This window comes from Aptenodytes forsteri, unplaced genomic scaffold (assembly GCF_000699145.1).
Source record: "Aptenodytes forsteri isolate BGI_AS27 unplaced genomic scaffold, ASM69914v1 Scaffold278, whole genome shotgun sequence".
NCBI classification, from domain to species: Eukaryota; Metazoa; Chordata; class Aves; order Sphenisciformes; family Spheniscidae; genus Aptenodytes; species Aptenodytes forsteri.
Window position 1 is genome coordinate 693,519 of NW_008795907.1, and position 23,969 is coordinate 717,487.

Sequence of the window (23,969 nt, forward strand, 5' to 3'; positions counted from 1 at the left end):
TTATTTTAAAAAAAAAAAAAAAAAGTCCTTCAGCACTGTTAGGATTTTTTTTCCCCGAAAACTTTTTCAGATTTATTAGAATTCATTGATTTTTGTCTCATCACTGGAGGATTTTTGGATTGCTGCCAAATCAGGAATGATTAATTTGTAACTATGTTTGGAGACTGTTACTTCAGATTCCTTTGTGTTAAGATTGTCTCTTGAAAGGATATCTTTATAGCTGCAGTAAATTCATGTATGCAGACTATGACTGCCAGCGTCCTTAATTGGCGAGAGGTTCATTCCAGATTAGCAGCCCCCAGTATTCATCCGCTTTGTGAGGTCTGCTCTGCAGCCTGCCTAAAGATGCCTTGGTTCTGTGGCCAGATTGCTATATAAACTGAGTTAGCTAATTTTAAAGGGTTGCTCTGTTAGGCAAAAGTTTTTGATGTTTGTCACTTTTGCGTTGCAACGTTGTGTATTTGTCTAGTGCACACAGTCTTTTGTTAAATTTTGTGAGTAGTCCTATGGAAGTGCTATTGTATAAATTCTAAACTTTACCTTACCTAGAGTATGCTTCAGAGGAAAAAGCTTTTGGTATTAAGTGATGTCTCATTTCTCATGTCTGTTTGGGAAAAAGAGAAGATACCCTGTGTCTGGCCCTGACAATGCATATTTCATCAGACTGCTGTTATTTCTGTGCAGGCTTTGAAGAAAAAGGGTAAAAGGTCATTCTTTGTAACTAAGAAAGATCTTGTCTTTGAAAGATGGTTTATTTTTCTGATATTTTAAATAGTCTTCTCCCCGTAGCCCAAGTATTTGCTTGCTTTTAAATCTTGAGCTGCTTATTTCAAGTATAAATATGCTCAGAAAGAAGACCACTTTTAAGGAAGGCGGAGTGTTTTTAAAACATGCAGCATTTATGTCACCTTAATGTTCTCACAAATAAAATATTTTGATTGTTACATCAGAAATGACAAAGCAGCGTGTTACGAGAATTAATGTACTCCCTGAGGATTTTTAGTATGAACACTAATATAATAATTTCATAAATGGTGCTTTGTAAAGGTGATCTTTAGTACTCACTATAAATAATTTGATTTAATATGTTTCTTCTAATGTTATTTGGGCTTTTTTGTAGCCAAATGCCAAATGCCCTCTCTGTAGGAATGAGCTTCGAGTAGAGCACTTGGTGGAATGTCCCCTAGAAGGGGAAGTAGACTCCAGTAATGGAAGGAAGTCTGATCAGGAGTGGATATCCAGTTCAAAGGTACATTCCATTGTGTTTTACTCGGCTTTCATTATGGTTTTGTTGAGCACTCTCTAGAATTTTTGTGTAAATATGCTGAACATACTTTACATATGCATAACATAGTTTATTATTTAAAAGTCTGTACGGCATGTTTAGCCAGCACAGGAGAAAATGCATAATAAAATCTCATCACAAACAAATTTTGTAGCAGGGAAACAAGGCAAAAGGAGCATCAGTTGTAATTTGATGCTGGACATTGTGCAGTACATAGATGTGTATTAATTAAATAAAACTTTCGGTAAAAGCTGTTGCTTTGCATTTTGTTTCTGTTTCGGAAGATAGAGTAGTTCTATAACAACTGAAACTATTCAGCTCTTAATTTACTTTTGGATACTAAAAATCTAAATAAATCTTTCTTAAAACTTGTCTAAAGAATATATATTCTGCTCTAGAGGGGAAAACTAAATGGGCATCATATGTTCAATATAACACTTGTCAGAGAAACTAGTAAGATATTTTTATTTTACTTTGCAGACCTTTTTCTCAAGGTCTGCCACATCATTTTTTGCCTCACTTTCATTGTGCATTCGCTGCCAAAAATTAAATCTTCCTGCTTGTACTTTCACCTTTTTGAGATTGCTTTTCTGAAACATTAAATTTTTAATTTTAATTTGTAATGAAGTTACTGTTCTTTCAAAAGTTGGTTATAAACTTAGTCCCTAAAAATCTTTCTGTGGAGACCTAAGAACTGATTTAGGACATCGTGCTCTAGAATATTAACTTTTTTAAATTTTTTTTTTCTTTTTTATCTGGTGCAGTTACTTGCATTCTCTAGTTAGTGGTTCTTTACCTCATCATAGCTAAACCTTACAAGAGAAAACTGGCAATGTTCTTCTGCCTCAGATCCAATTTCTAGCTCCTTTTGTTCTCATGTTGGTCCCAAGACTGCTTCTGGTGCCTCCTTATCCTCTGTCATACCTAGCCAAGGGTCTTGCATAGCTTGCCTGAATATTCCTGGGGGAAGCCTTTCTCGCTTCTTGAGTATTGCTACAGTAGAGCACTCGCCTGGTGGCTGTCCCTTGCCTTGAGCCCTACTTTTCAGAGTTCCAGTACTCTGTTCCTTTTTTCCATATGCCCTGGAGGTAGGGGACTGGTTGACTCCTGACAGTGGGAAGTATGTCTGGAAAACAAGTTTGTGAATCCTTTTTCCCAAAGCACCATCAATCACCCTGTAGTTTGTGACTGTTAACAGTGTGCAACCCTTAGTTTCCTTTGGAAACTAAAAGAAACTTCCCACAGATTTTAAGAATAGTTTGTTTAAAAGGTATTACTGAACAGTGATTTCTCAATTGATGTGAACTTTATCAAAGCATCTGTAGGAGTGGAATCTAACCAAGTCAGAATAAGCTGCATAAGTCTTCATTTGATTTCAGATAGATGCTCTCATGCATGCTTTGATAGAACTACGGAGGGATAATCCAACTGCTAAATGTCTGGTTGTTTCTCAGTTCACAACTTTTCTGTCACTGATAGAATATCCCTTGAAGTAAGTAGAACTACTGTCATTTTTAATAAACACGTGCTTTTACGGTGTGTTAGAAAGATCTCTCAAAGAATATAGTATCCTTTTGATTTTTAGAACTTCAGAAGAGGAACAGACTACTTAAATACTTTGTTTAGTGGAATAAAGCCATGAATCACATTCTTCTTGTTTTTAACATATCACCTGTTAAATGCAGAATTTTAAATATGCATTTCGAAGTAGAGGTCAGGATTTTAATGTATTTATTTCCTATTGTCACTGAAAATGGATTGTTAAATTGAACATTTTTGCTTTCTCTTCAGAGAATCAGGGTTTGCCTTTACTCGTTTGGATGGGTCAATGGCACAGAAGAAAAGAGTAGAAGCAATTCAGTGTTTCCAAAGCAGCCAAGCAGGATCCCCAACTGTAATGCTTTTGTCTCTGAAAGCAGGTGGAGTTGGATTAAATCTGACAGCAGCTTCCCGAGTGTTTTTAATGGATCCTGTGAGTAATGGGTTGTTCATAATGATCTGGCTTAATCTTGGTGAAGCTTCTTTGGTGTTTTCCTAAGAGGTAGAAGGAAAGCCCCCCTGAGAATGAACGCCACTGATGAGTATCTGTTAAGGGCAAATAGGGCTTTTCTTCATTTGTTTCCCTGGCACATTTTTGTTTTAACACAGTATTTTTGTGCTGTCCATTTATTTACTGTGAATGGAAAGAATGCTAGTAGTACTGTTAACAAAGTGGTGTGACACCTTACAGCATAGCATTTGATATCAGTTCCTTCTTTCTTCCTTTCTCTTTCTTCTGATACTTTGAATGTAGTTTTCTGTTTGTTCCATTCAATAACTTCAAAAGCCATGAAGTGGAATCTCAGGAACAGTGTATTTTTTTTTCTGTGTTATAATGCAGTGTTCCTCTGTTCTAGTCTCTTCTGTTATTTTTGTGAATTTGTAAAGGAAGACATTAGTCTGAGGTTACTTTTTGTGATTGTAAGAGACTGAGAAAGATGGTGATATCTAAATTTAGGAAGTTTTTGCCTTTCATTAAAGCACTCAGGAATGCAAAATTATTTGTAAGGAATAAAAATGTGAATTACATTTATTGATAGCAAAATGGTATTCTTAACAGAATTGGTTTATGTCTCATTGTGTCATTGTACAAAATCAAAAGGTTTTCTGTTTACTGAGTCATTAAGAAGAGTTCCTAGATAACTTTCAGTATGGGGGTGACATGGCAAGGTGAGCCCATTGCATGAGACTTGCTTATCACAGAACATTATTACATTTTAGGTAGATTTAAATACCCATTCTGTCAGAACTATTAGTACTATACCTTTAGATAGCAAAAGCACGCTGGAAAAACGCAGAGCACAGACTTGGCATTTCACAAATCCTTAGTGTTATATCCTAAGCATAAGTAGGAACGGCTACACTAGCATTTTGTGTTCAGCAAGTTTCTTGTTTACCTAACTTGGCAATTATTGCATATATTAATGGAAGTATACGTGGGCTTTCTTAACAGTCAGGGGACTTAGTCTACTGATAAATAACTGCCTCTGTTCAGCTGGCTCAGATTTTGCTATCGGGAAGAGGGTACTGAGGCAGTTAGTATATGCAGTGTGTATTTCAGAATTAAAACGATAACAAGATTGATTTTATGTCTCCTAGACTCCTGACAAACTTTTTTTTTTAAAGCATTTGCCTGAAGTTCCTGCTTGTTACGAATACATAATCAGAAGTTCTCAAAGCTTTCTTTATAGCGGGATACTTAAGTAGTGAGACATTAGGTTGGGAGTAATTAACGTGCAAGCAGTATTTCTTCAAGAGCTGATGGTACAATGACTTCTTTGTGATTCCATGTGCATCCTACTATGTATTTTGAAGGGAAGTTACTTAACTTGTTCATTGCTGCTACTGATAGGCTTGGAATCCCGCTGCAGAAGACCAGTGTTTTGACAGGTGTCACAGGCTGGGTCAGAAGCATAATGTTGTTATTACTAAGGTGAGTTGAGAGATGATCTGTTTGAACCGTTTTCTGGTTATGAATAAATAATTTATTTTCCAAAAAGCTTTACTGTATTTTTAAAAGAATTGTGACATTATATGTCTCACCAGTAAACTTAGTGTGGTATGATTTTTGAAGTGGATTTTGGATTGTAAGATTTTATTAAATGTAACCTATTTCCTGTGAAATAATAATTTTAGAAATTAGATGTCCCTGTTGAGCTATTTGGAGTGACTAAGATGGGGTAGTGTTGCTGTTGCCTAGCCTGGCTATTACAGTTCATTGTCTTGAAGGTATGTAGAATGCTTTTGCTTTTGTCATAGCAGCTTGTTTAGCTGCAGAAGAGCAGCTGGTCTGTCTCATTAATACCCAGTCACAAAAATATTACTTGGGAAATTGAAGACAGGTTCTCTTCTAATATAAGTAGCAAAGAGGTAGATATTCTTCCAGTAAGTGTTTAAAAAAAAAAAAAAAGGGCAAAAAACTTAAAATGCCAAACCTTTTCCTCCAACTGCTTTATAACCCTTCCCTCTTGTGTTTTCTTTACAAAGTAATAACAAAATAATGTAACTGTGCTTTAGGGTACTCAGCTTTTTAACTTTTTTTTCCCAAAGTACATAAATTTCTCATCCTAAAATTTAATAAAAAAAAAAATTCCATTTCAGTGGGGCTTTTTTTGTATTTCAGTTCATTGTGAAGGATTCGGTGGAAGAAAATATGCTGAAAATTCAGAACAAGAAGAGGGAACTTGCAGCAGGAGCCTTTGCTACCAAAAAGCCTTCAGCAAGTGAAGTAAACCAAACCAAAATTAATGAAATAAAGGCTTTAATTGATTTATAGCTTGAAACTGAGGTATTTTGAGTAAATAATACATTTAGTATTTTAGTTAATATTGCTCTTCAAGTTACTTATCTCATGCTAACTTTCAGTTTTGCTGTCTTTGTGGTCAAAACAGAAATACTTCAAATAAATTCTAAAAACTAATTTGCTCCCAAATGTTAATTTAGAAATGCACAAACTTGTTTTGCACTCCTGAAATCTTTCCAGTATTCATTTCTTCGAAATGTTGCTTATTATGTACAACGCTTAAGAATACATAAAAATCCCTCAGAACAGAAATGCATATTCATGCATTCTAACTTGCAAGAATTTAATCTCTTTTAGAGGTGAATAGAAATGAAATAGCTTTGTGTTTCAATCTGTGTTTCCTGATAACCAAACAGATCATCTGGATTGTTTGTTTCAGAATAGGTGGTCAGTGATCACTTCATAAGGAATTCTTACTTTTGCAGACTATGTTCAAAGATGGCATTTAATTCCAAATTTTAAATTTTTTTTTTACTATTTCTGAGTAATACACAGGTGCAGCAGGGAGTTCCTCTGTTGATTACTTCCCAGAAGCTAGTAAAAATGAAGTACTTAAATTTGTAAAACACTTTCTTCTAATATTTTGCTTCCCTTGAACAGAATTCCACTGATTTTTGTAAAGGTTTTGTGACTTGGATAAAATGCTAGAATCATAGGCTTGTATTGATAACACGCTTTCCAATAATTTCTGTACACACTTTGAACAGTACGACTGTGCTATATGCAAAGTAGAATATGACCCACTCATCAGTGAATCAGTTAGCCCTTGCAAAATAAATTTAACAGAACAAATTATTTTAATAGCTGCCAGCTTTCTAACAGTTTTCTTGCACTGGTAAGTGCTTTTCCAATCCCATACATATGTCTTAGTGGAATGCTGATCTGCACGTGTCTTGATTTATAGAGGAAGAACTTGGTAAACTATTTATGTTCATGTACTGCAAAATAATAAATAGCACTGAAGAATTTCAGTTGAATATTACTTGAATATTCTTGTCTGTTCCTTCTTTCTCTTTCCATTTGATTCTGGTCTTCTGTTACGTGTTTTCTTAACACTATGCTGCCTTCCCTGTAACGCTCTTAGCTATGGAGAAAAGTGTGTTTTAAGTCTGTTAGAGAAAGAATTAAAAAGACATGAATGATGGAGGACAACGCGAACCCCAGTAACTGGTTGTCACTGGAACGTTGACAAAAGAAGAAAACAGAGCTACACCTGATTGAATTTTTTTTTTTTTCATCGAGTTCATGCAAGTTAAGCTTTCTTTGGATTTTTGTGCTTCAGATTCTGATGTTTAGAGATAAGCTGGAGAAATGGTTCCTGCTTATGAATGAGAGATTTGGCTTTGTGTCATTCTTCCCATTTTCTAAGTTAAAATTCCATGAGGAAGAGGCCCATTTCAATGGCTAGTCAAGCTACATCATTACTTGTGTTAAAATATGCTGACATTTTGCAGAGTGGCTGAGTTATGATTATGAAAACAATTACTAGTATAATTTTTCCTCTACTAGATGATGGTTTCCATGTTCCAAAGCCAAATAAAAAGTTCCTGGAGTTAGTACTAAGCTGTATGGCTAGTTAAGCTCTCTCCCAAGAAAGCCATTAATGTATCTGAGAGAATAGTTAGAAGTCAAAGCTGAGAGCAGAAAAGTCCTGTCTGATTTGATGGAGCTATTCTGTTACTTGGGTGGTTAAAACCCACAGTGTTCTGGTTGGTTGGGGTTTCTTTCTGCTTTTAATGAGCTGTAAGTAGTCTTTGGCTATTGGTATTCTCTTTCTTGGAGTTCTAACGGTGTGTTCTGTGGCATGTTCTAGAAGTGAGCTTTTGGAATTATGAACTTAACGTTTTTAATTCCAAAGACTGGAGTTAGTAGTCTATCATTCTGGGTTTTTTTACCCCCTACATAAAACAAAGATGTAAATGGGGAAAAAAAAAAAAAAGCTTCTAAACTTTTTCAGAGTTGCTCTGAGTTGTCACCATCTAAGGAACACCTTAGACTATATGCTTTTTAAAGGCAACTGGAGTTCCAATACTTGAGTCGCTATCTAAGCAGGGCTATGATTCTTTTGAATAATGATGTTTTGAGTATAGTGCTTTAATTCAGTTACTGTTTTGAGTACCTACAGTTTAGAGCAGAGCATTGTTTGATGTATCAACTGATACTGTTACCAAGGATAAAAAGAGAGATCTATGTTTCTGCAAATGCTGCCTGCAGTAATTATGAAGGAAATAGTGGCAGATAATGACACGAAGGTCATTTTATTGAAAATAAGCTGCATAGAGTTTGGTACAGATGCCATACCTTTTAGCTTTCCTGAGGCTGTGGGTAAACACTTAACCACAGTATGAGTCACAGAGGCTAGGACAGAATTGTTTTATAGGTTTTCTTTCTTTACTAATTGTATTTGTTAACTCAAAACATGCAGGTTTTCATCTCATTCAGCATCTCTCCTTATCTTCTTGTATTAATGTTACAAAACTTACATGCTAAACCACATTTTCAGGTTGGTATAGTCTCATGCTTTTACACTTTCAGTTCTCTCCAACTAAGCTTAAAAAGAAGTAATGTGCCTATTCTCTAGTACGAATACAGACAAGGGGAACAAAACTAAGACTGTTTACCTGTCTTCAAAAGAGTATTTTACCATTTTCCATAGAGTAGTTTGTGAGCATGCAGAACTCCAATATTTGTACTTGTTGGATAAAGTATGCTTTTGTCACTACAGATTGTAACTAGTAATCCCTCCTGCTTTCACACAACTTCAAATTTTCCTGTTAAAAAACCCAACGCAGCAAAAGAAAAACCCACACAGGAAAGGGCTAGTTACAACTGGGAGTTCAGATGCTATGTATTTTTAAATAGCTACAAGCTACTTTGGTTTGGACCTTATCTTTAGCATTTTTTGCTAAATGGTGACCAAGGAATCTTAGAGCAATTAAGTAGCAAAACCAAGTTAAAACAAACTAACCCTCATATGCAGATCACATCTTCTGCTTTACCAGCAAATGGTGAGAGCTTGTTGATTGTTTATCTCTAGGCTAGAAGTTTAGCACCCTTGCTAGCTTCCTGCCAAAATCCTCCTTTATGAGGAAATAATGAAACAGTATTTTCTTAGTGTTTCGGGACTAGCACACAGTATAGCTGTCAAAGAACAGTTCTGTTTAGAATTTTGGCTGAAGGATGGATCTGAAACTTAGTACAGATAACAGCCAATCTCTGCCTTCAGTATTCTTTTGTTACTGTGGTATTTTTACTGCTTTTCCATGTGTCTTAGAATACAATGCATAGTCCGAGTGTGGCAAAAAAGCACTTTCTTTTATTCCTTGCGCGCACAGAAAGAGTCGTTTTTCCTAATCAGGGTAGATACAGTTACTTAAGCAGCTATTCAGTCTTTCTTTGCCAAAATAGCATCACCATTGTGTTTAAACACAAGTTCACCGTGTACAGGGCTTATGTTAGGGATGATCTTTCTTTCAGTGACTAAAGAAAGATTCCCTCTTACCAAGCTCCATGTTGCTTATGTGAGTAGCTTCAGCAGGTACTTCCTCCATAGCCCTGTCCTATACTTAGGACAAGCTAATAAGGGGATTGGCCCCCTAAACAGCTCCCTGGCAAATGACTATATACTCTGTAAATAACTACAGAACTAAAAGCTGGACATTCGCTAATGGTAGCTAGAATAGCATTAGCAAAGCTTAAGGGTTATACCTGTTGAATATTCTAGTTAGACTGCTTCAGAGCTCCCCTTTTTTTTTTTTCCCTCAAGAGTTTAGGGAAGCCAGAAATGCATGAGAACGTTTTATTTTTATCAAGTGCAACATTGCAAATAACAGATAAAACTCAGTTTACTAGTCCCATAGTATACAGAACTGAAAAATGCATTCTGCCATGCTGTAGGCACTGTGCATAAGAACCTGATCAAAACTTAAGTGCAATTGTGACTGGAAGAGCAAAGCAGTGCTATTACTGTTACATCTGTATGTATCCCAGTGTCATTAATACATTTATGGTAAAGCAGAATGGCTACCACACTAGTGTATGAGCAATCCCATGAATTAGATTTTACATCTAAAATGGCAAGCAAAGGAATCGATGCTAATCACCTTAATGAGGTGAGGTAACAAACCCAGTTTCAAGCAATACGTTGAGCCAATTGATCACAACAGAAGAAAATACCTGGGTTTATCTAGTGGGGAGAATTGAAAATTGGGTAGTTATAGGTGGCCCAAGGAATTCTGCTTCCTAGCTTTTGCTCAGTCTTCATCTGTAGCACTGCAGAGGCCTTCAGCCAAGAAGTTTTTCATCAAGCTACTAGGCAAGTGTAACTGACCACCATCTACACCTTTCTAGCTGTTAGTTCTGGAACAAGTCCTTGCATCACCACTGTCTGAGACAGGCATTTCTACTGAAGGTAGGTATCAAGTTTCTTCTTTATGTTGTCAAAGGAATCCACTCCCATATAGTCAGCTTGGCCCTGTTCCCACCGTTCCTTGCGTTCTTCTGAAGATACAGTTGGTAATACTGGTGATGGTGCTGATATTGATATGTGGGACACTGCCTCTGTAACCTCTGCCTAAAAGGAAAGGCAGAGTAAAAATATGGAAATACTTTGCATAGCTAGAGTGAGCAACAGGCCATAGAACGGGACAACGAAGTAGATGTTCTCATGCGCAGCAGCAAGCATTGCCAATGGGCAGGGATTGTGCAGCTTTCCTAGCAAAATAACAAAGCAGAGTTACAGAAGTTAGCAGGGAGAAAAAAAAAGTTTAAGTTCTTCATACCTCTCTACAGAAGCCACAAGAGAAAGCCAGAGTATAGACCAAGCTCGATAGCTGCAAATAGTTTGTTAGAAAGACGTAAGATTAACAAGAGAAAGCACATCTTAAGAGATCAGTAACTTTGGTCTTAGAAAGGTTGAGAACTTAAACTGGCCCGTGTACTAAGCTAAGACAATAAAGTCTGCAGTCAGATGCAAGCTACTAAACTCTGAATGAGAACTAGAGTTAGAAGCATTACTTTGGCTTTGATAAGTATTGGGAGTCATCACTGCCAGTCTACATAAAGTATTCATTCTCTAGTTCTCCTAGGCTTCCCTAGATTTGTTTCACCATGCAAGATCTATATGTACATATTGCATGCTGAACTGGGGTTCTTCTGCCCGAGAACCTTATTAGCTGCAGCACATTAAGAGTTAGGGCCCTTTTCTGTATATATTAAAGAAGTTACTACAGTATAATTTCTGGTGCACCATTAGCTACTTATATAGTTTGTTTTAGGCAAGCAGTCAGCTATGTTCAAGACCACTATAGCATGCTTCTCTTCTGTAGTATTATTTATTCCAAGCTTAACAAAACCAAAAAACCCTACATCCCACCACTAAACCACACCCGTGCTTTCAGTTGGACAGACGGAAGGGAAATCAGTGCAATGGTGAAGAACCTGTCATCCATATTTAGGTAGTTTCTACAAGAATATTAAAGCACATACCATGTTTACACCTGTAGTAATTTCTTTAACAATTCCATGCTGTTCTAATAATGGTAAAACATTAGCTGTGTAAGTATCCCACCACATGTTGAGGAATTCTGGGTGAACTATTTTATCCATGTTGCCTTTTATGTTTTTTATTCTGGAGTCATATGTATAGTTCCATGGCTTTGTGCTTCCCAGGAAATGCACCACTTTAGTATTTGCACCAAACCTGTTGGACAGAAAAAGTTAGAACCCACAGTTTGTGCAGTTGTCTAGAAAACAAGAGTTTCGACTTGCAGATGTAACTTTTTTTAACCTGCAGTTTCTGTAGGTGTCCAGAAAACAGAAATCTGAATATATTTAGCAGGCTAAATGATCAAACTGCCAATGCCTACTGGGACTGAAAGCATCGCTATACAACAGGAAAAAATGCAAACAGAATTCTACGTTACACTAGTCGGAATACAGCCAAAAACTAATGGTCTGGGCTATTTAAGTACTTACAGCCAACTCAAGTCTTTAGGTAGAGTGATGTCCATAGCTCAGGAGAGAGCAGTCTCAAGCAGCCGTTGCAATCGGAACTGGTTTTAAAAGTGAAAAAGATTCTACTCCAAAGTCAGTGATCCAGATAGTTAGGCATTACAAGCATTATGTGGAGAAGGGTCAGTGTTAGCACTACCCTTTCAGTTTGTGTTTCAAAAACTAGAATATTCAAAACAAGGCAGTATGCATTTGGGTGGGGGGTTTTGTACTATTGGAAGATCCTTGACTGTATTTCAATATTCGTGTTCAATGTTTTGAACACAACTGATCTTATTGCAGAATGAAAACGTATGCATGTGTAAAACAAGGTCAAGTATTTGCACTAAGTGCAAGAAAAAAAAAAATCTGTCTTCAAGAGGTCAATTTCTAGGCTTAAGCTTTAAACTCCACATGCCAAATCTTGGCATAAGAGGACTTCCTTAGTTTTATTAGCTGTCACAGCATTACTTAACAGCCTGAGTTTTCTTCATCTTAGGCTGCTGCTGTTCTGAGGAAACCTGTCATTGTTTAAAAAATCAAGGCTGTTTAAGCTAGAGAATGCCCAAGAAGTGTTATGTTACACTTGCTGCAAATGGAGAAGTGTATTCTTAGTATTCTGTCTGCTTAAGACCTGTACAACAGTTGACAGATGCCAAGCTTCTACAATGTTTTCAGTATCTGCTTTCTAGATAGTTTCTAGATCTGCAATACTTTCTTTTGACGTTTAAGCTCAACTGTTAGGAAGCTTTATGTCCACACTGGCCTTAGCAACTAATCTGTCTTTCCCCATCTCCCAGAAAAGTCCTTCATCAATGTTTTGAAGTTAGAGAACATGTCATGAATTGGCATTTTCCTTTGGAAAAAGGGATTACTGAGACTGCTGTGAAATCTAGTCTCGCTGTACAAAGCTGCAAAAAACTTAGCTATTGATGTCAGTAGGTTTAAATTTCACTTTATTCCAACTGCTGATTATCAGGAGCATAGCTGCTGATCTAACCAAGGAAAATTGTTCCACCTATTGAGCAGGGCATTCTACTTAAAAGGGCTGCACTTCCAGCATTCTACTTTTGAAGGTCTACTGAATTCAGTTAGGCAATTGATTCAATTGGTTAAACGGAATTTTTGTCAGAAGCCCCCAAATCCTATTAGGCTTTTGTGGCAACAAGGTCATTTGTAAATTTAAGGTCATGTGACAAACAACCAGTCAGCCATGGAAGGAGGACATACTTTACAATAGATGTTAGCTTATCAAATGCTATCCAACTACTTAGTCATTCTTAGGCTTGCATATATTTCTTTAAATAAGTGTTCCACTTTTAGCATGACAGGATTTCAAATGGTATTCTGATCACAAGACATAGTTTGATCTTGAGCCAGCAACAGTCCTGCTTATGCTAGCTACTGCTTTAGACACTAGTAACCTGATGTCATTCAGAGATCAGATTGTTTTTATGCAATGAGTACTTTCCCTCTGCACACCCACCCCCCCCCCAACTTTTGCAGCTCTTAATGAATAAGAGTTTCTGTGTAACATTTCAGCTTCCCATGCTTCCCCCCCTTCCTCCTGTGTTTATTATAACACTTTGAGTGACCCTTGCCACTGACATATGGTTTACTCACATGCCAAATCTAATAGTGCTAGCTAGGGAGGATACAGTTGTTCTCCTTACACAGGAAGTATGCAAATGTATGGTGGTTGGCTGTAGTCTTTGTTCCATCTTGCTATTACTTAAGGAACTGTCTGAGATCTAGAAAGACTGTTGGGAGAGAATTCTAGCTTTATACAAGTCTTTGTTCACCATGTTTATTTGAATGATATAGGTTGATTAGATGAACTGTAGCTACGGGTTGTTAAATACCCTAAGTAATTTGAGTGAGGAAAGCACAAGTTATCTAGGTGGGAACAGTACCACCAGTGACATGCTGAAGTTCAGCTCAAGCTTATTCAAGAGCTGCTGCCTTTGGTTAGAACTGTAATAGACAGTATCCCATACTGGAGTAGTGGTTCTTCCTTTTGCAAGTGACCCGTCAAATGTGCTTACTCTAAATCAACTTCAGTGCTACCACCAGGGATGAGTGGTTTAAGTTACAGATACAGCTTTCTCTCTGCATTTATCATGAGATGAATTCAACTTTTTTTTTTTTTTTAAACACAGAGTGGAAACTATTATACCTTCTTTTAGTGACAATAATGGCCTCCCTTTAGAAAAACCCATGTAAGTTCACATTGTGCCTGTTTGTTCCGTTACAAGAAATGAGTTTATATAAGCTCTGAAAGTCTTCCTAGAATTTTGAACTTACGCTTTAAATGCTGGAAGGTAGGAATATACAGAAGTGCTGCTCAAATTATAAATAAATGGTAGATGTTTGCTCATGTCTGTTGTTGCCCAGCTGCTGAAGAAGGTGTTTAATAACCCCTGATCTGCACCTGAAAGAGAAAGCATTAATAGGCTACAAGCATCAGATAGCTGTTTTAGGATCTTTTTCAATCACTTCACTAATTAAGAGTTGGTAATGCAGTTGTCATGTCCAGTAGGAGTTTGGCACAGAGCACTAGAGTTCTATTTGTGAACAACCCTGTAAACCTTGCAGCCTTTGAAAAATCAAAAAAAATGCAGAGAATGAAAAAGGTAGTATGTGTGGGGTTACTTTTGCTAAAAGCTAGCAAGCTGCTCACAAACCCTGCCATTTTCTTTTACAACTTAAGTTCAAGCTGTATAAGGCAGCAAAAACCAGGACTTGACAATTGAGTACTGTTCAGCTTCAGGAAAGTTGTAGCTCAGAAGATCAAGGGCCAACAGTTTTATTACTTATGCTTACAGATGCATGACCAACATCTCAATGCCAGAGTTAGGGAGGGTATCGGGGGTCTGTTAGACCTGCAGTGCTGGATGCATCTACCTACACTGTGATATGGTTTGGAGAACAAGTCTTATGAGGAGCAGCTGAGGGAACTGGGGTTGTTTAGCCTGGAGAAAAGGAGGCTCAGGGGAGACCTTATCGCGCTCTACAACTACCTGAGAGGAGGTTGTAGCGAGGTGGGTGTCGGTCTCTTCTCCCAAGTAACAAGCGATAGGTGAAGAGAAAAGTGCCTCAAGTTGCGCCAGGGGAGGTTTAGATTGGACATGAGGAAAAATGTCTTTACTGAAAGAGTGGTGAAACATTGGAACAGGCTGCCCAGGGAAGGGGTTGAGTCCCCATCCCTGGAGGTATTTCAAAGATGTGTAGATGAGGCGCTTAGGGACATGGTTTAGTGGGCATGGTGGTGTTGGGTTGACAGTTGGACTTGATCTTAGAGGTCTTTTCCAACCTTAATGATTCTATGATAAGGAAAGTGCATTCAGTCTTGGTGACAACTCTAGTAAAGCTTCATAAAATTCCTTGCCAGGCAATAGGCGTTCCTAGTTCTGTACTAAAAAGCTGCTGACTAACCCCTAAGTGAGGATAACAATCTAAGCTATAGCCAGACCTACTGTGTTGAGAGGGGTCACCTCTTAGTTTGCAAGTAGAGGTTGTAACAAGGTCAAATCAGTCTGAAGTTGTTTGGTACATCAGTAGTAGAGTAGCTAAAAACATAGCCTCTGGCCAAAAGCAGACTAGTTTATAAGCAGCTACTGAGAAGTAAAAACTACTTATTTATACTCATTCATTCTTTATTGCAGTGAATATACTTAGTCTTTAAGTGTTAATAGTTACTCTTATGAAGGAGATTGAAGGGAGTCCCTCAACTTTCATTTGCTGTCTTCCCTTCACCTGTAACTGCTTTCACAAGTAGCATTGCTGAAGAGTAGGTAAATGGATAGCTTAGAAAAGAGTCAATGTTTTATTTTAATCTTTAATTTTCTAAAGCACTCCATCTCTGCTGACTCAGGAAAGGTTTTTTTTATTGGCCTATGATCAGATTTAGGGCAGCACTAAGGTTTACACACTCACTGCTGTTTGAGCAGAATTTGCTTTTTGCAACTGGATTATCTAGTCACTGGGCATAAACTTAGATGTACAGACAGTACACTGACAAATACAAATTCTAAAGTATCCTGTTACAGCTGTCAGCATATGTGCAGATTGCAGAGTGAGAAATTGCCTAGAGACTCAGTCCAGTAATTTCAAACCTCTGACTTGCCTCTCAATCCATAAAGGAAGGAAAGCATTTTTGAAGAAGTTGTGCCCATCACAAGAGAACAGAGTCAAAGAAACCAGACAAGTCCTCTGGTCTTTACTCAGCTATGTTTCACTTTAACTTCTAACTTAATGCTGTGTTAAGAACACATATGTTAACAGTAAGATCATCTAAAAGAGAAGAAAGTCTGGGATGCCCTCTCAAACAGATAGCTGATAACTGATGGGGCAGCAACAGTGTATTTAACTTATTCTACAGGACTTTCTCTCACTCAGATTGTTTTACATACTCTGCTTTTTTTCAGATCGCATGCATTTGTGCCAAAGCAGCCACTGAAAGCAGCATTTAGCTGTCATAGTTCAGACTTCAACAGTAGTCTTGTATAAACTGGACCTTATGTCTAAGGTGAAAGAATCAGGCAGTAGTTACATTAGCTACATATCTACAGATACAGTCTTGCTGCATTGTATCTTTATACAAAGCAACCATTTTAGATGCCAGGCTAGAGAGCCAGAGGATTGTTGAAGCAATAGCACCATTCTTAAGGTATCAGTGCTACCAGATTTCTTTTAAAACTAAACTTTTTTCCCCTCCGCTACTTTTAGATGGTATCTAGAATTATTACATGACATATTCCTCATTATCTAGAAAGGTAAAGTTCAAATAGACAAAGTAGCTGTCTACATAAGCAGCCATCACTACCATTTCTGGACAACAGCATTACATAGGAGGCATCTGTCTACTGTTATAAACACGAAATATTCTGGGAAGTCTTGCATTCCCTAGTTACTACTACTGCAGATGGGGCACTTAGAGCTTGACTTCAATTATGCATATCTTGGTAGCTTGTTGAGTTTGCATCCCTGTGTCCTATTAAGGGCAGTGACCCCTCACAGGCATTTCTCTTATAAAAAATTTCCTAGGAACTTTTTACTGTCTAGATCAATTTAAGTTTAAATCCCCTTTCTCCCCACCAAGTTCATGAGCTCAGCAGCAGCTTATGCAGGTAGTGTAAGTCTCTGTGGTCTCATTACTCACATCAGTGCTACCATTTAATAAAAACTGAATAAATTTTAAAGCTGAAGTACAAATTACAGTTCTAGAAATTTTGTACCTAAACAATTAACCCACCATTTTTACTGTTAAGAGCTGCAACAATTGCTTCATGTTTAGGACATTGAGGAAGTTTCACCACTGTGTGGCTTTAGCTTTCAAGTCAGAAAGTATATTGTGGAAGCAGTTCTATTCTTTTAGAGGACAGCGGCCTTAGACCTAGAAGATGGGGTCTGCTAGCAGTTGAGCACAAAGCTCAGAGGAGACAATCACCAAGTCTCAGATGTTCCTGGAGCTACTCAACAGTCAGTTTGCACAAAGATGTGGGTTTGTTTGGGGTTTTTTGTTTGGTTGGTTTGGGGTTTTTTGTTTGTTTTTTTAAATGCAACAATTCAGTACCATGCTACAGCTTTTGCCATAACTGGTCATCAATTTACACCCAACATTTGAGAGCACTCCCAGAGCTACCAACTGCTACCTTGTCAGTAGCAAGGTACAGACAGACCCTTCATTACGTTGCAGTACTCATTTTCACTAGAGTTTATTCATATGGTAGCATTAAGCATCCATCTGCGACTAATGTTCTTTAGGAGGCCACACACAGGAGTCCACACAGTAACAGGGATTATTCCACAGACTAGGAGTGACATCTAGAATTTTTACTTTTTACAAAGTACTGAAAGGTAAGTCAACAGGCTGGCTAATTACCTTCTATTATGAATTCTATTTTATGGTCTTATTTATGTAATTTTCTGTAGCTTTTTCAGTTAGACTTTTGCTTTGTACCCCAGTAGTTACATAATGAAATTTAGTGACAGGAGACAGTGATAGTCATTCAGAAGCCTTTAACTATAGCAGCCTTCAAACAACGTGTGCATTTACTGCAACGGTAATAGATTGGTAAGGAGACTTACAGGACAGCAGAACTTGGCTTCTCAAGCTTAAATCTGGCACAGTGGCCAATCCCAAGTGACCTATAGTGGGAAGCAGCCAAGACTACATGCACTTGATACTGGGCAAGAGACGGTCACCACCCTATAATGACAGGCAGCTATCACATAGCGTATGAAGAGATAGTTGCATCTTCAAATGTTTGTTTCTCTGAAGCTGCACTTAAGTTGATCAGTACTATTTTTTCCACAGCAACTTGAGTTAGCATAGAACATTCAAGCCTTGAGTGTTAGGAATGCATGAAGCATAGTACTGCAGTTTCATTTGCTAATGCATGCACTGTGCTTGCTACATATTAAGATTTCTTGTTACGTGATTCTGCATTGCTAATGCTTACAGCTGCTAGTTTAGAGGCCAGACTCTTAGTTTTTTTTATTTCATGAAGTCTGAAAAAACTAGTTTTACTACATATTGTAATGATAGCCTCTATTGTGAGAAGGATAAAATTTGTGTAGTTACATTGAGTTCAGAATTCTATCATACAGAGTCCCCATGACACATATGTAGTTTCTGAGCCATCCCAACCACTATTACCATTTTGGTCTAACTTATATTGAAATACAAATTAATACATACCATCAAAGCTGCCTTTCTCTGTGGCAAACTGTAACAGCTGATTGTATGTTTCAATGGAAGGTCGGTAAACAAAAACTCCAGAATTAAAACAGTCAGGCCAGCCTGGATCTGGTGCTGCAGACAGCTCTTCTCTCTCAAAAAGCTCATCGATATTTGACAAAACCTAGTTGTAAAGGAGGTAGAAAATTGTTTTCTGGTTTTTAGGTTAGGAACTGTGGTATCATGTTTTAATGGATTTTGACATCCACCTTAAGACATGAAAGAAAGTTCTCGTATCAATGCTCTTGTCTTATGGAAGACAATACTTTATGGTGATAGTCCCCACAGACTACGTTACAATTAATTTAGATAAAAAAGGCACATACATTTTTAGAGTTACTAGTCCAAATAGCAAAAAGGGCTCTATTACCCCTCCTCTTAAAAAGAAAAGAAAAACACCCAAAACAAACCACCAACTCCCCTTCCCCCAAAAAAGCCCAAACAACAAAACCAAAAACAACCCACAGGAAAAAAAAAATCCAACAACCCCCATACCAGGTCATTAAGAGGTACCATGAGACATGACCACTTGCCATTGTATCTGCATCCATGAAAACACATTTTGAAAACTGTGTCAGTTCCCAGCAGTGAAGCTTTGTTAGTGTGACACCCAGCTCAGGTCTTTTCATTAATGCCAAGTGTGCTGAATCCCCACTATCCAAGACGTTTACCAATATGACTTCATCAAAGACTTTTTCCAGCACTCTCCTAGGGAAAGAGTCAATTGCCATGATTTAGTTCTATTGTTATTCCAGCACCAGACCACATGACAGATTCCATAAAGAGAAGTGGAATAACAGGGAACCTGGCAGCATTTCTTACGCCATCAGTAAGAGTTGAGTGCATGTGCTGGAATGCACAAGTACACCCATCTGCCTCGAGGTTTCTAGTTTGTAATGGGCACATTTTGGGGAACAAAGAAGTTTGTTTGGGGCTTTTTTTTTTCTTCCACAAACAGGGCTTTAGTTGGCATTGCTACCAAGTCCAGTAGGTCATGGCTATGTAGTACAAACTTTCCACACAGCTTTTTTCAGCCAGACTCCAATTTTTGGCAAGTTAACGGTCTACTTTGAGCAGGCAATTAAGAAATGGGAAGCTGCTAGAGTAGCTTGAGCAGGACAGTAGCTGAATCCTAAACAGCTGAAACAGAAGTTTATGCAATAGTTATGACAACACTGTTCTGGATTTGTGACTGTTAGGGACATCTGACTAGACCCAGTTGCTAAAACTTTCTTTATCCCATAAAGACTCACTTAATCACAGCTGTGGGTACAGCAGTGTTTTGATCCAGTATCATGTTCACCTAAGGGTGACACTTAAACTTTCAGACAGTGTAGTGAAATTTTGTGGCAGATACCCAACCTTTGCTTTACCATCAGTAAAGCATTACCATTAGTTCAACAGAGGTTAAGGAGTTCATGCTGCTTAAAATATGAAGCATCTGTAAAGTCTCACTATTCTACAGTGTATCTTGAATGCTCAGCAATTATCAGCACAATTTGAGCCACGGAGCTTGTAAATGAGTTTGTCTTTATACTGACAGTTTGGCATGGACAACTGCTTCTGAACTTAAGGCATACCTTGTTAGCAGATACAGAGTGAGAAATGCAAGTGCCAGCTACACCACTAGGTAGGTAGGTATCGCTGGTCTAAGGGCATAGTACTAGCTGGCTTACACTAGCACATAAGCACATTTATGATTCATCTTAAAAGAGCACACTCACCTAATAGGCTAGAATGGATATTCCTATATGTAACATCTTTATATTGATGAGGCTGTTTAGCTGCCAAGAGACTCCAAGGAGAGTCACTCCATTTATTATTGAGCCACTTCTCTACTATCTCTATAAATTGAGAGATCATTTCAGAAGAACTTCCCCATGTACAGAATCTTGACCTATCACCTGTAGTTCATGTAGCTGTTTGTTAAGTTAATTGGTTTTTTACCCTCCTCTTACATGTGGAAAGAGCACCCAGTCCACTCCATACTGAGACTATTCTAGAGAGGCTGTAGGAAGCGGTTGCCTGTTAATTTCCTTTGTTGTACTGTGGTGACCTTTTAGATGCCTCTTGATCTGCTGATTTGACGTACTTGGTGCTACTTTAGTTCTGCTCATTTTCTTCTCTCATGATAAAATTTGAGGTGTCTGCTAGATTTCAAGAGAGCTTGTGTTACATTATCTCAATCTGGAATGCTTCTGCAAGAAAAATAAATACCAATCCCCTGCTCCCACCTTCACATGCATATACACAGCGCTAATGAACACACAGGCAATATCATATTATTGGACAGTTCTATGTAGGACTATGAAAGAGCAAAGGTCCAGTTGAAATATCAGTATTAAGTCACAGTTTAGTGCTCTAACTACAGAGTGTTTGTTAACTTATATGGAAGAAAGAAAAAAGTTTCATGTTTGAAGAACTTACAGAATTCCAGGTAGTACAAGTTGAATTCTGCTAAGCTTAGCTGTTAAGCTTCCAGAGTTTTGGAAGGTTACTATTAAGGAATTTAACTTCTGTTTTTCAACCTTCAGATCAGCAGGAACTGTGGCAGTTTGAAGTATGTAAGTGACCTTACCTCATAAGATCTGAGACCTGAGGAGTTATGAGTGCAGTCAGCTTCCTTGTTGTTCTGTACTGTTGCAAGGATGAACCAAGTACCAGTGCTCCTTTCACATAGGAGTCATTTGTGGCTAGAGTCACAAAAGACTGGTCTGGAAGAAATGAACTTGGTCAAGTTAGCATGATCCACTACTTTATTCTGACACAGATATACTAGAAACCTAGTATTGTTAGGTAATCATGCTGTGAGACCTCTAAGATGTGCTCTTTAACTCTGCATATTGGGCCTACCTACATGGCTGAACGAAGCAGATTATACTCGCATAGCTATACTTGCCATTAGTAACTTGACACATAGCAAAACACAGTAAAAAAAAACCAAAATCAGGACTGGTGCAAGAGAAAACCAGTTCCAGTTTGCCCACAGGTTAAGTAAGTCGCACCAAATGTTAGAGACAATCCAAAAGGTCTAAAGAGCCTTATTTTGGCCATTAATATACTATTTTTAAGCTTGCATTTGGTCTAAAGTTAGTAACAGTAGAGCTACTCTAGGTTCAGCTCTGAACCCTGAAGCTAGGGCAGCGTAATACTTACATTTCATTTCAAATAAAAGTAAGCATTGAATTAGATCTTGGACAACAGTATTAAGTTTTGCTAGCTCAGGATTTTGTAGATGAGTTGTTCTGCAACCCATGGCTGCAGCTCTCTCACAAGAACGCAAGATTTAAATGGGAAGTAACCAGTAATATGATAAGCAGTTTAAGACTTGCAGCAACAGTTTTTGGTCTTCAAGCAAAGAGAGATAAGGTTGGATTGTTACTATAGTCTTCTGCTCCAGCTGTATCTTAAAAATAGATTAAAATGGATCACTTTGCCATATACTGCTTATTGAGGCCATATAATACAAGCTTGCATTCTTTCAATTGTCATGTTGTTTTAAACTGCCAAGGTGGGACCAACAAAAGCAAACAAGTAACTTCCAAACTTCTTCAGTTCACTGTTAACTATCATCATGTAGTACTCCTTTCCAAGCTACTGCGCTTTATGAAGAAGTGTACTCTTTTCTACCAAACCATTTTTGACACCATCAACAAAACAGTTTCTTCCTAAGAATTTCAAGAGTAGATTTTCACATTCAAATTTATTTTAGCAACTGTGATTTATTTTCTTTACAGGAGTTGTTAACTAGGCTAGATCAGGATTGAGAGTGAGGGTTCTGGGCACTTAGAGGCTTACTATGAAGTCTAGTAGTAAGATTAAAATAGTGACTGCTCTGCTTTCAGAGATTGTTGTTTGGTACAAACTTTGTCTCAGCCCATGAGACAGTCATCATCAATAACTCTTTAACTTAATACCATCTTAACAGTTGACGACAATGTACCACAATTGTCTACAAGCTCTGCAAACCTGGTTTGCAAGCTCTACACACCAGCTACAAAACCTTCTATTTTGCTTAGCAGCAAAACCAAGTAGTCCCAAGGGATTTACATTATAGTGGTCAATTACAAAGTTCAAAAAAGCTTCTACAATGCCAGGAATAAAGATTTTTTTTTCCAGTTCACTTTAGCTACCAATTTGTAATAGTTCATATAATTCAGCAAATCTACAGAACAATTTTGTGCTTCTTTGAAGCTTTACAAATGGCAAGTGTGTAGCATTTTAAGTGGTGCGACCATCCTCCTAATGGGGCAGCATTTTTCATTACTTAATTTGAATGTTACTCCTCAACTACTCAATAAATAGAAGTCTGCCACTCTATGTTGACAGCTCACTAAAAATCCAGTGTAGACAAAGTGGGATTGTACCCAACATTCACATTCATCTGGATGTTGGGTTGTTTTTTCTTCCAGCAGTATAAGACTAATTCTTAAAGTGACCTCACCACTGAAAGACTAGTCTTTTTCATTGAACTGTTAGCAGGTATACTTCTACCATGTCTCCTCATCTTACTGAAACTGAGTATTCACACACAAAGGTCTTAGAGAAATAAAGTCAATTTAATGATACACTAAAGGCTAAGAAGCCCCCTATTACATCCCAACTGCAGTAGGAAATTTTATGACTGCTTGACAGGAGGAGGATACTGGCAACTTATAGAGCATCTAAGTCAGTACAGCTTTCCAAAGTTTTGAATAAACTATGTTCTATTTCATACCTTCTCTACACTACACTCACAAGTACATTCAGACATGTTGAGTCCACACTACAATTTGGGCAAGACCGGTTGCTGCTTAATATGGAAGTTACATCTGCAAGAAACCAGTCCATTCTACCTAAGCCACAAGTATTTCAGTTGTGTGGGCCTCCCTTCCCATCCTCTCCCCCTTCTCCATTCTCTGTAAACATTTCCTCCACAGTAGGTTATGTTCACACAGCAGTCACCAGCAGTTATGCTGAAACATACTGAACCGTTAGTAATAGTGTGGCTGCAAAAACACAGAGAATGCGAGACAGTTGCACAGCTTCATATTTGATTTATCCAGGCAAAACTGAGCTACTTCAGAGACATCTTTGGCTGCCAGGCTACAGTATCTGTACGCAAGAGTCTCTGCACTAGCCCTTACGCACCTAAGAGCATCTTGGAAGCCTGAGCTAGGAGCAATCTTTCATTTGACAGCATGCAGGAGGGGACCAGAGTGCTTGCTCCAGATGTTTTAAAACTTCCCCCGGAAGCATTTTCATAGGCATAGCCAGAGTTCACAGGTGTTTGCCTATTCCCCTGTTCTTTGGGTTAGGTACTAGTACACCTGCATTTTTCCGAGTACAGGATTCCTGAAGAGACAGGAGCGTCTAATCAAGACGAGCATCGAGGGGCAGAGCACCAGACTTCCTGCAACCTTCCAGATCTGAAAGTGAAACCGACTCCGCTGACAGCTTCAGGTAAGATAAGAATCGGGGAAAAAAAATCCGGAAGAAAAAAGCCAGGCACACTTGTAGAGGTGGTAAGGAACTGCTCGTTGTATCGCAGCAAAACGCACAGAAGCTACGCGCTTTCTTTAGCGTTTCCGGGGAGGACTAGGTTTTCTCCTGTGAGCCGCTGCGGCCCT

At 38.1% G+C, this 23,969-nt stretch overlaps 2 protein-coding genes across 3 annotated transcripts in view; one reads left to right on the forward strand and one right to left on the reverse strand.

The window, feature by feature from the left end:
• Positions 1-9,054, forward strand: part of HLTF (helicase like transcription factor) — a 28,485-nt gene extending 19,431 nt beyond the window's left edge. The window contains exons 20-24 of the mRNA XM_009284332.1: positions 1,121-1,249; positions 2,665-2,777; positions 3,077-3,257; positions 4,677-4,757; positions 5,448-9,054. Coding sequence (XP_009282607.1) covers positions 1,121-1,249; positions 2,665-2,777; positions 3,077-3,257; positions 4,677-4,757; positions 5,448-5,600 — 657 coding nt within the window. The 3' untranslated portion in view covers positions 5,601-9,054. The remainder of the gene's footprint in view (positions 1-1,120; positions 1,250-2,664; positions 2,778-3,076; positions 3,258-4,676; positions 4,758-5,447) is intronic.
• A 358-nt stretch (positions 9,055-9,412) lies between these two features.
• Positions 9,413-23,733, reverse strand: GYG1 (glycogenin 1). 2 transcript variants are annotated; one of them, XM_019473399.1, is made up of 7 exons: positions 23,491-23,733; positions 20,939-21,074; positions 18,894-19,068; positions 18,322-18,484; positions 13,923-14,049; positions 11,197-11,328; positions 9,413-10,200 (listed from the first exon to the last, which is right to left on the reverse strand). In XM_019473399.1, the coding sequence occupies exons 1-7, from the start codon at positions 23,540-23,542 to the stop codon at positions 10,059-10,061; spliced, it is 927 nt and encodes a 308-aa protein (XP_019328944.1). In that variant the 5' UTR covers positions 23,543-23,733; the 3' UTR covers positions 9,413-10,058. The 2 variants fall into 2 exon arrangements, with proteins under 2 accessions (XP_019328944.1, XP_009282541.1); XM_009284266.2 differs by having other exon boundaries at positions 11,115-11,328; positions 23,491-23,724.
• Positions 23,734-23,969: the final 236 nt, after the last annotated feature.

What these genes read in the sequence shown, in the direction of transcription:
- GYG1 (XM_009284266.2), bottom strand. Translation starts at nt 23,542, where the DNA reads ATGCTGTCAAATGAAAGATTGCTCCTAGCTCAGGCTTCCAAGATGCTC. An exon ending in GGCTTCCAAGATGCTCTTAG is followed by an intron (nt 21,075 to 23,490) that starts GTGCGTAAGGGC and finishes CATTTCTTCCAG; the next exon opens with ACCAGTCTTTTGTGACTCTA. An exon ending in TCATGGATGCAGATACAATG is followed by an intron (nt 18,485 to 18,893) that starts GCAAGTGGTCAT and finishes CTTTACAACTAG; the next exon opens with GTTTTGTCAAATATCGATGA.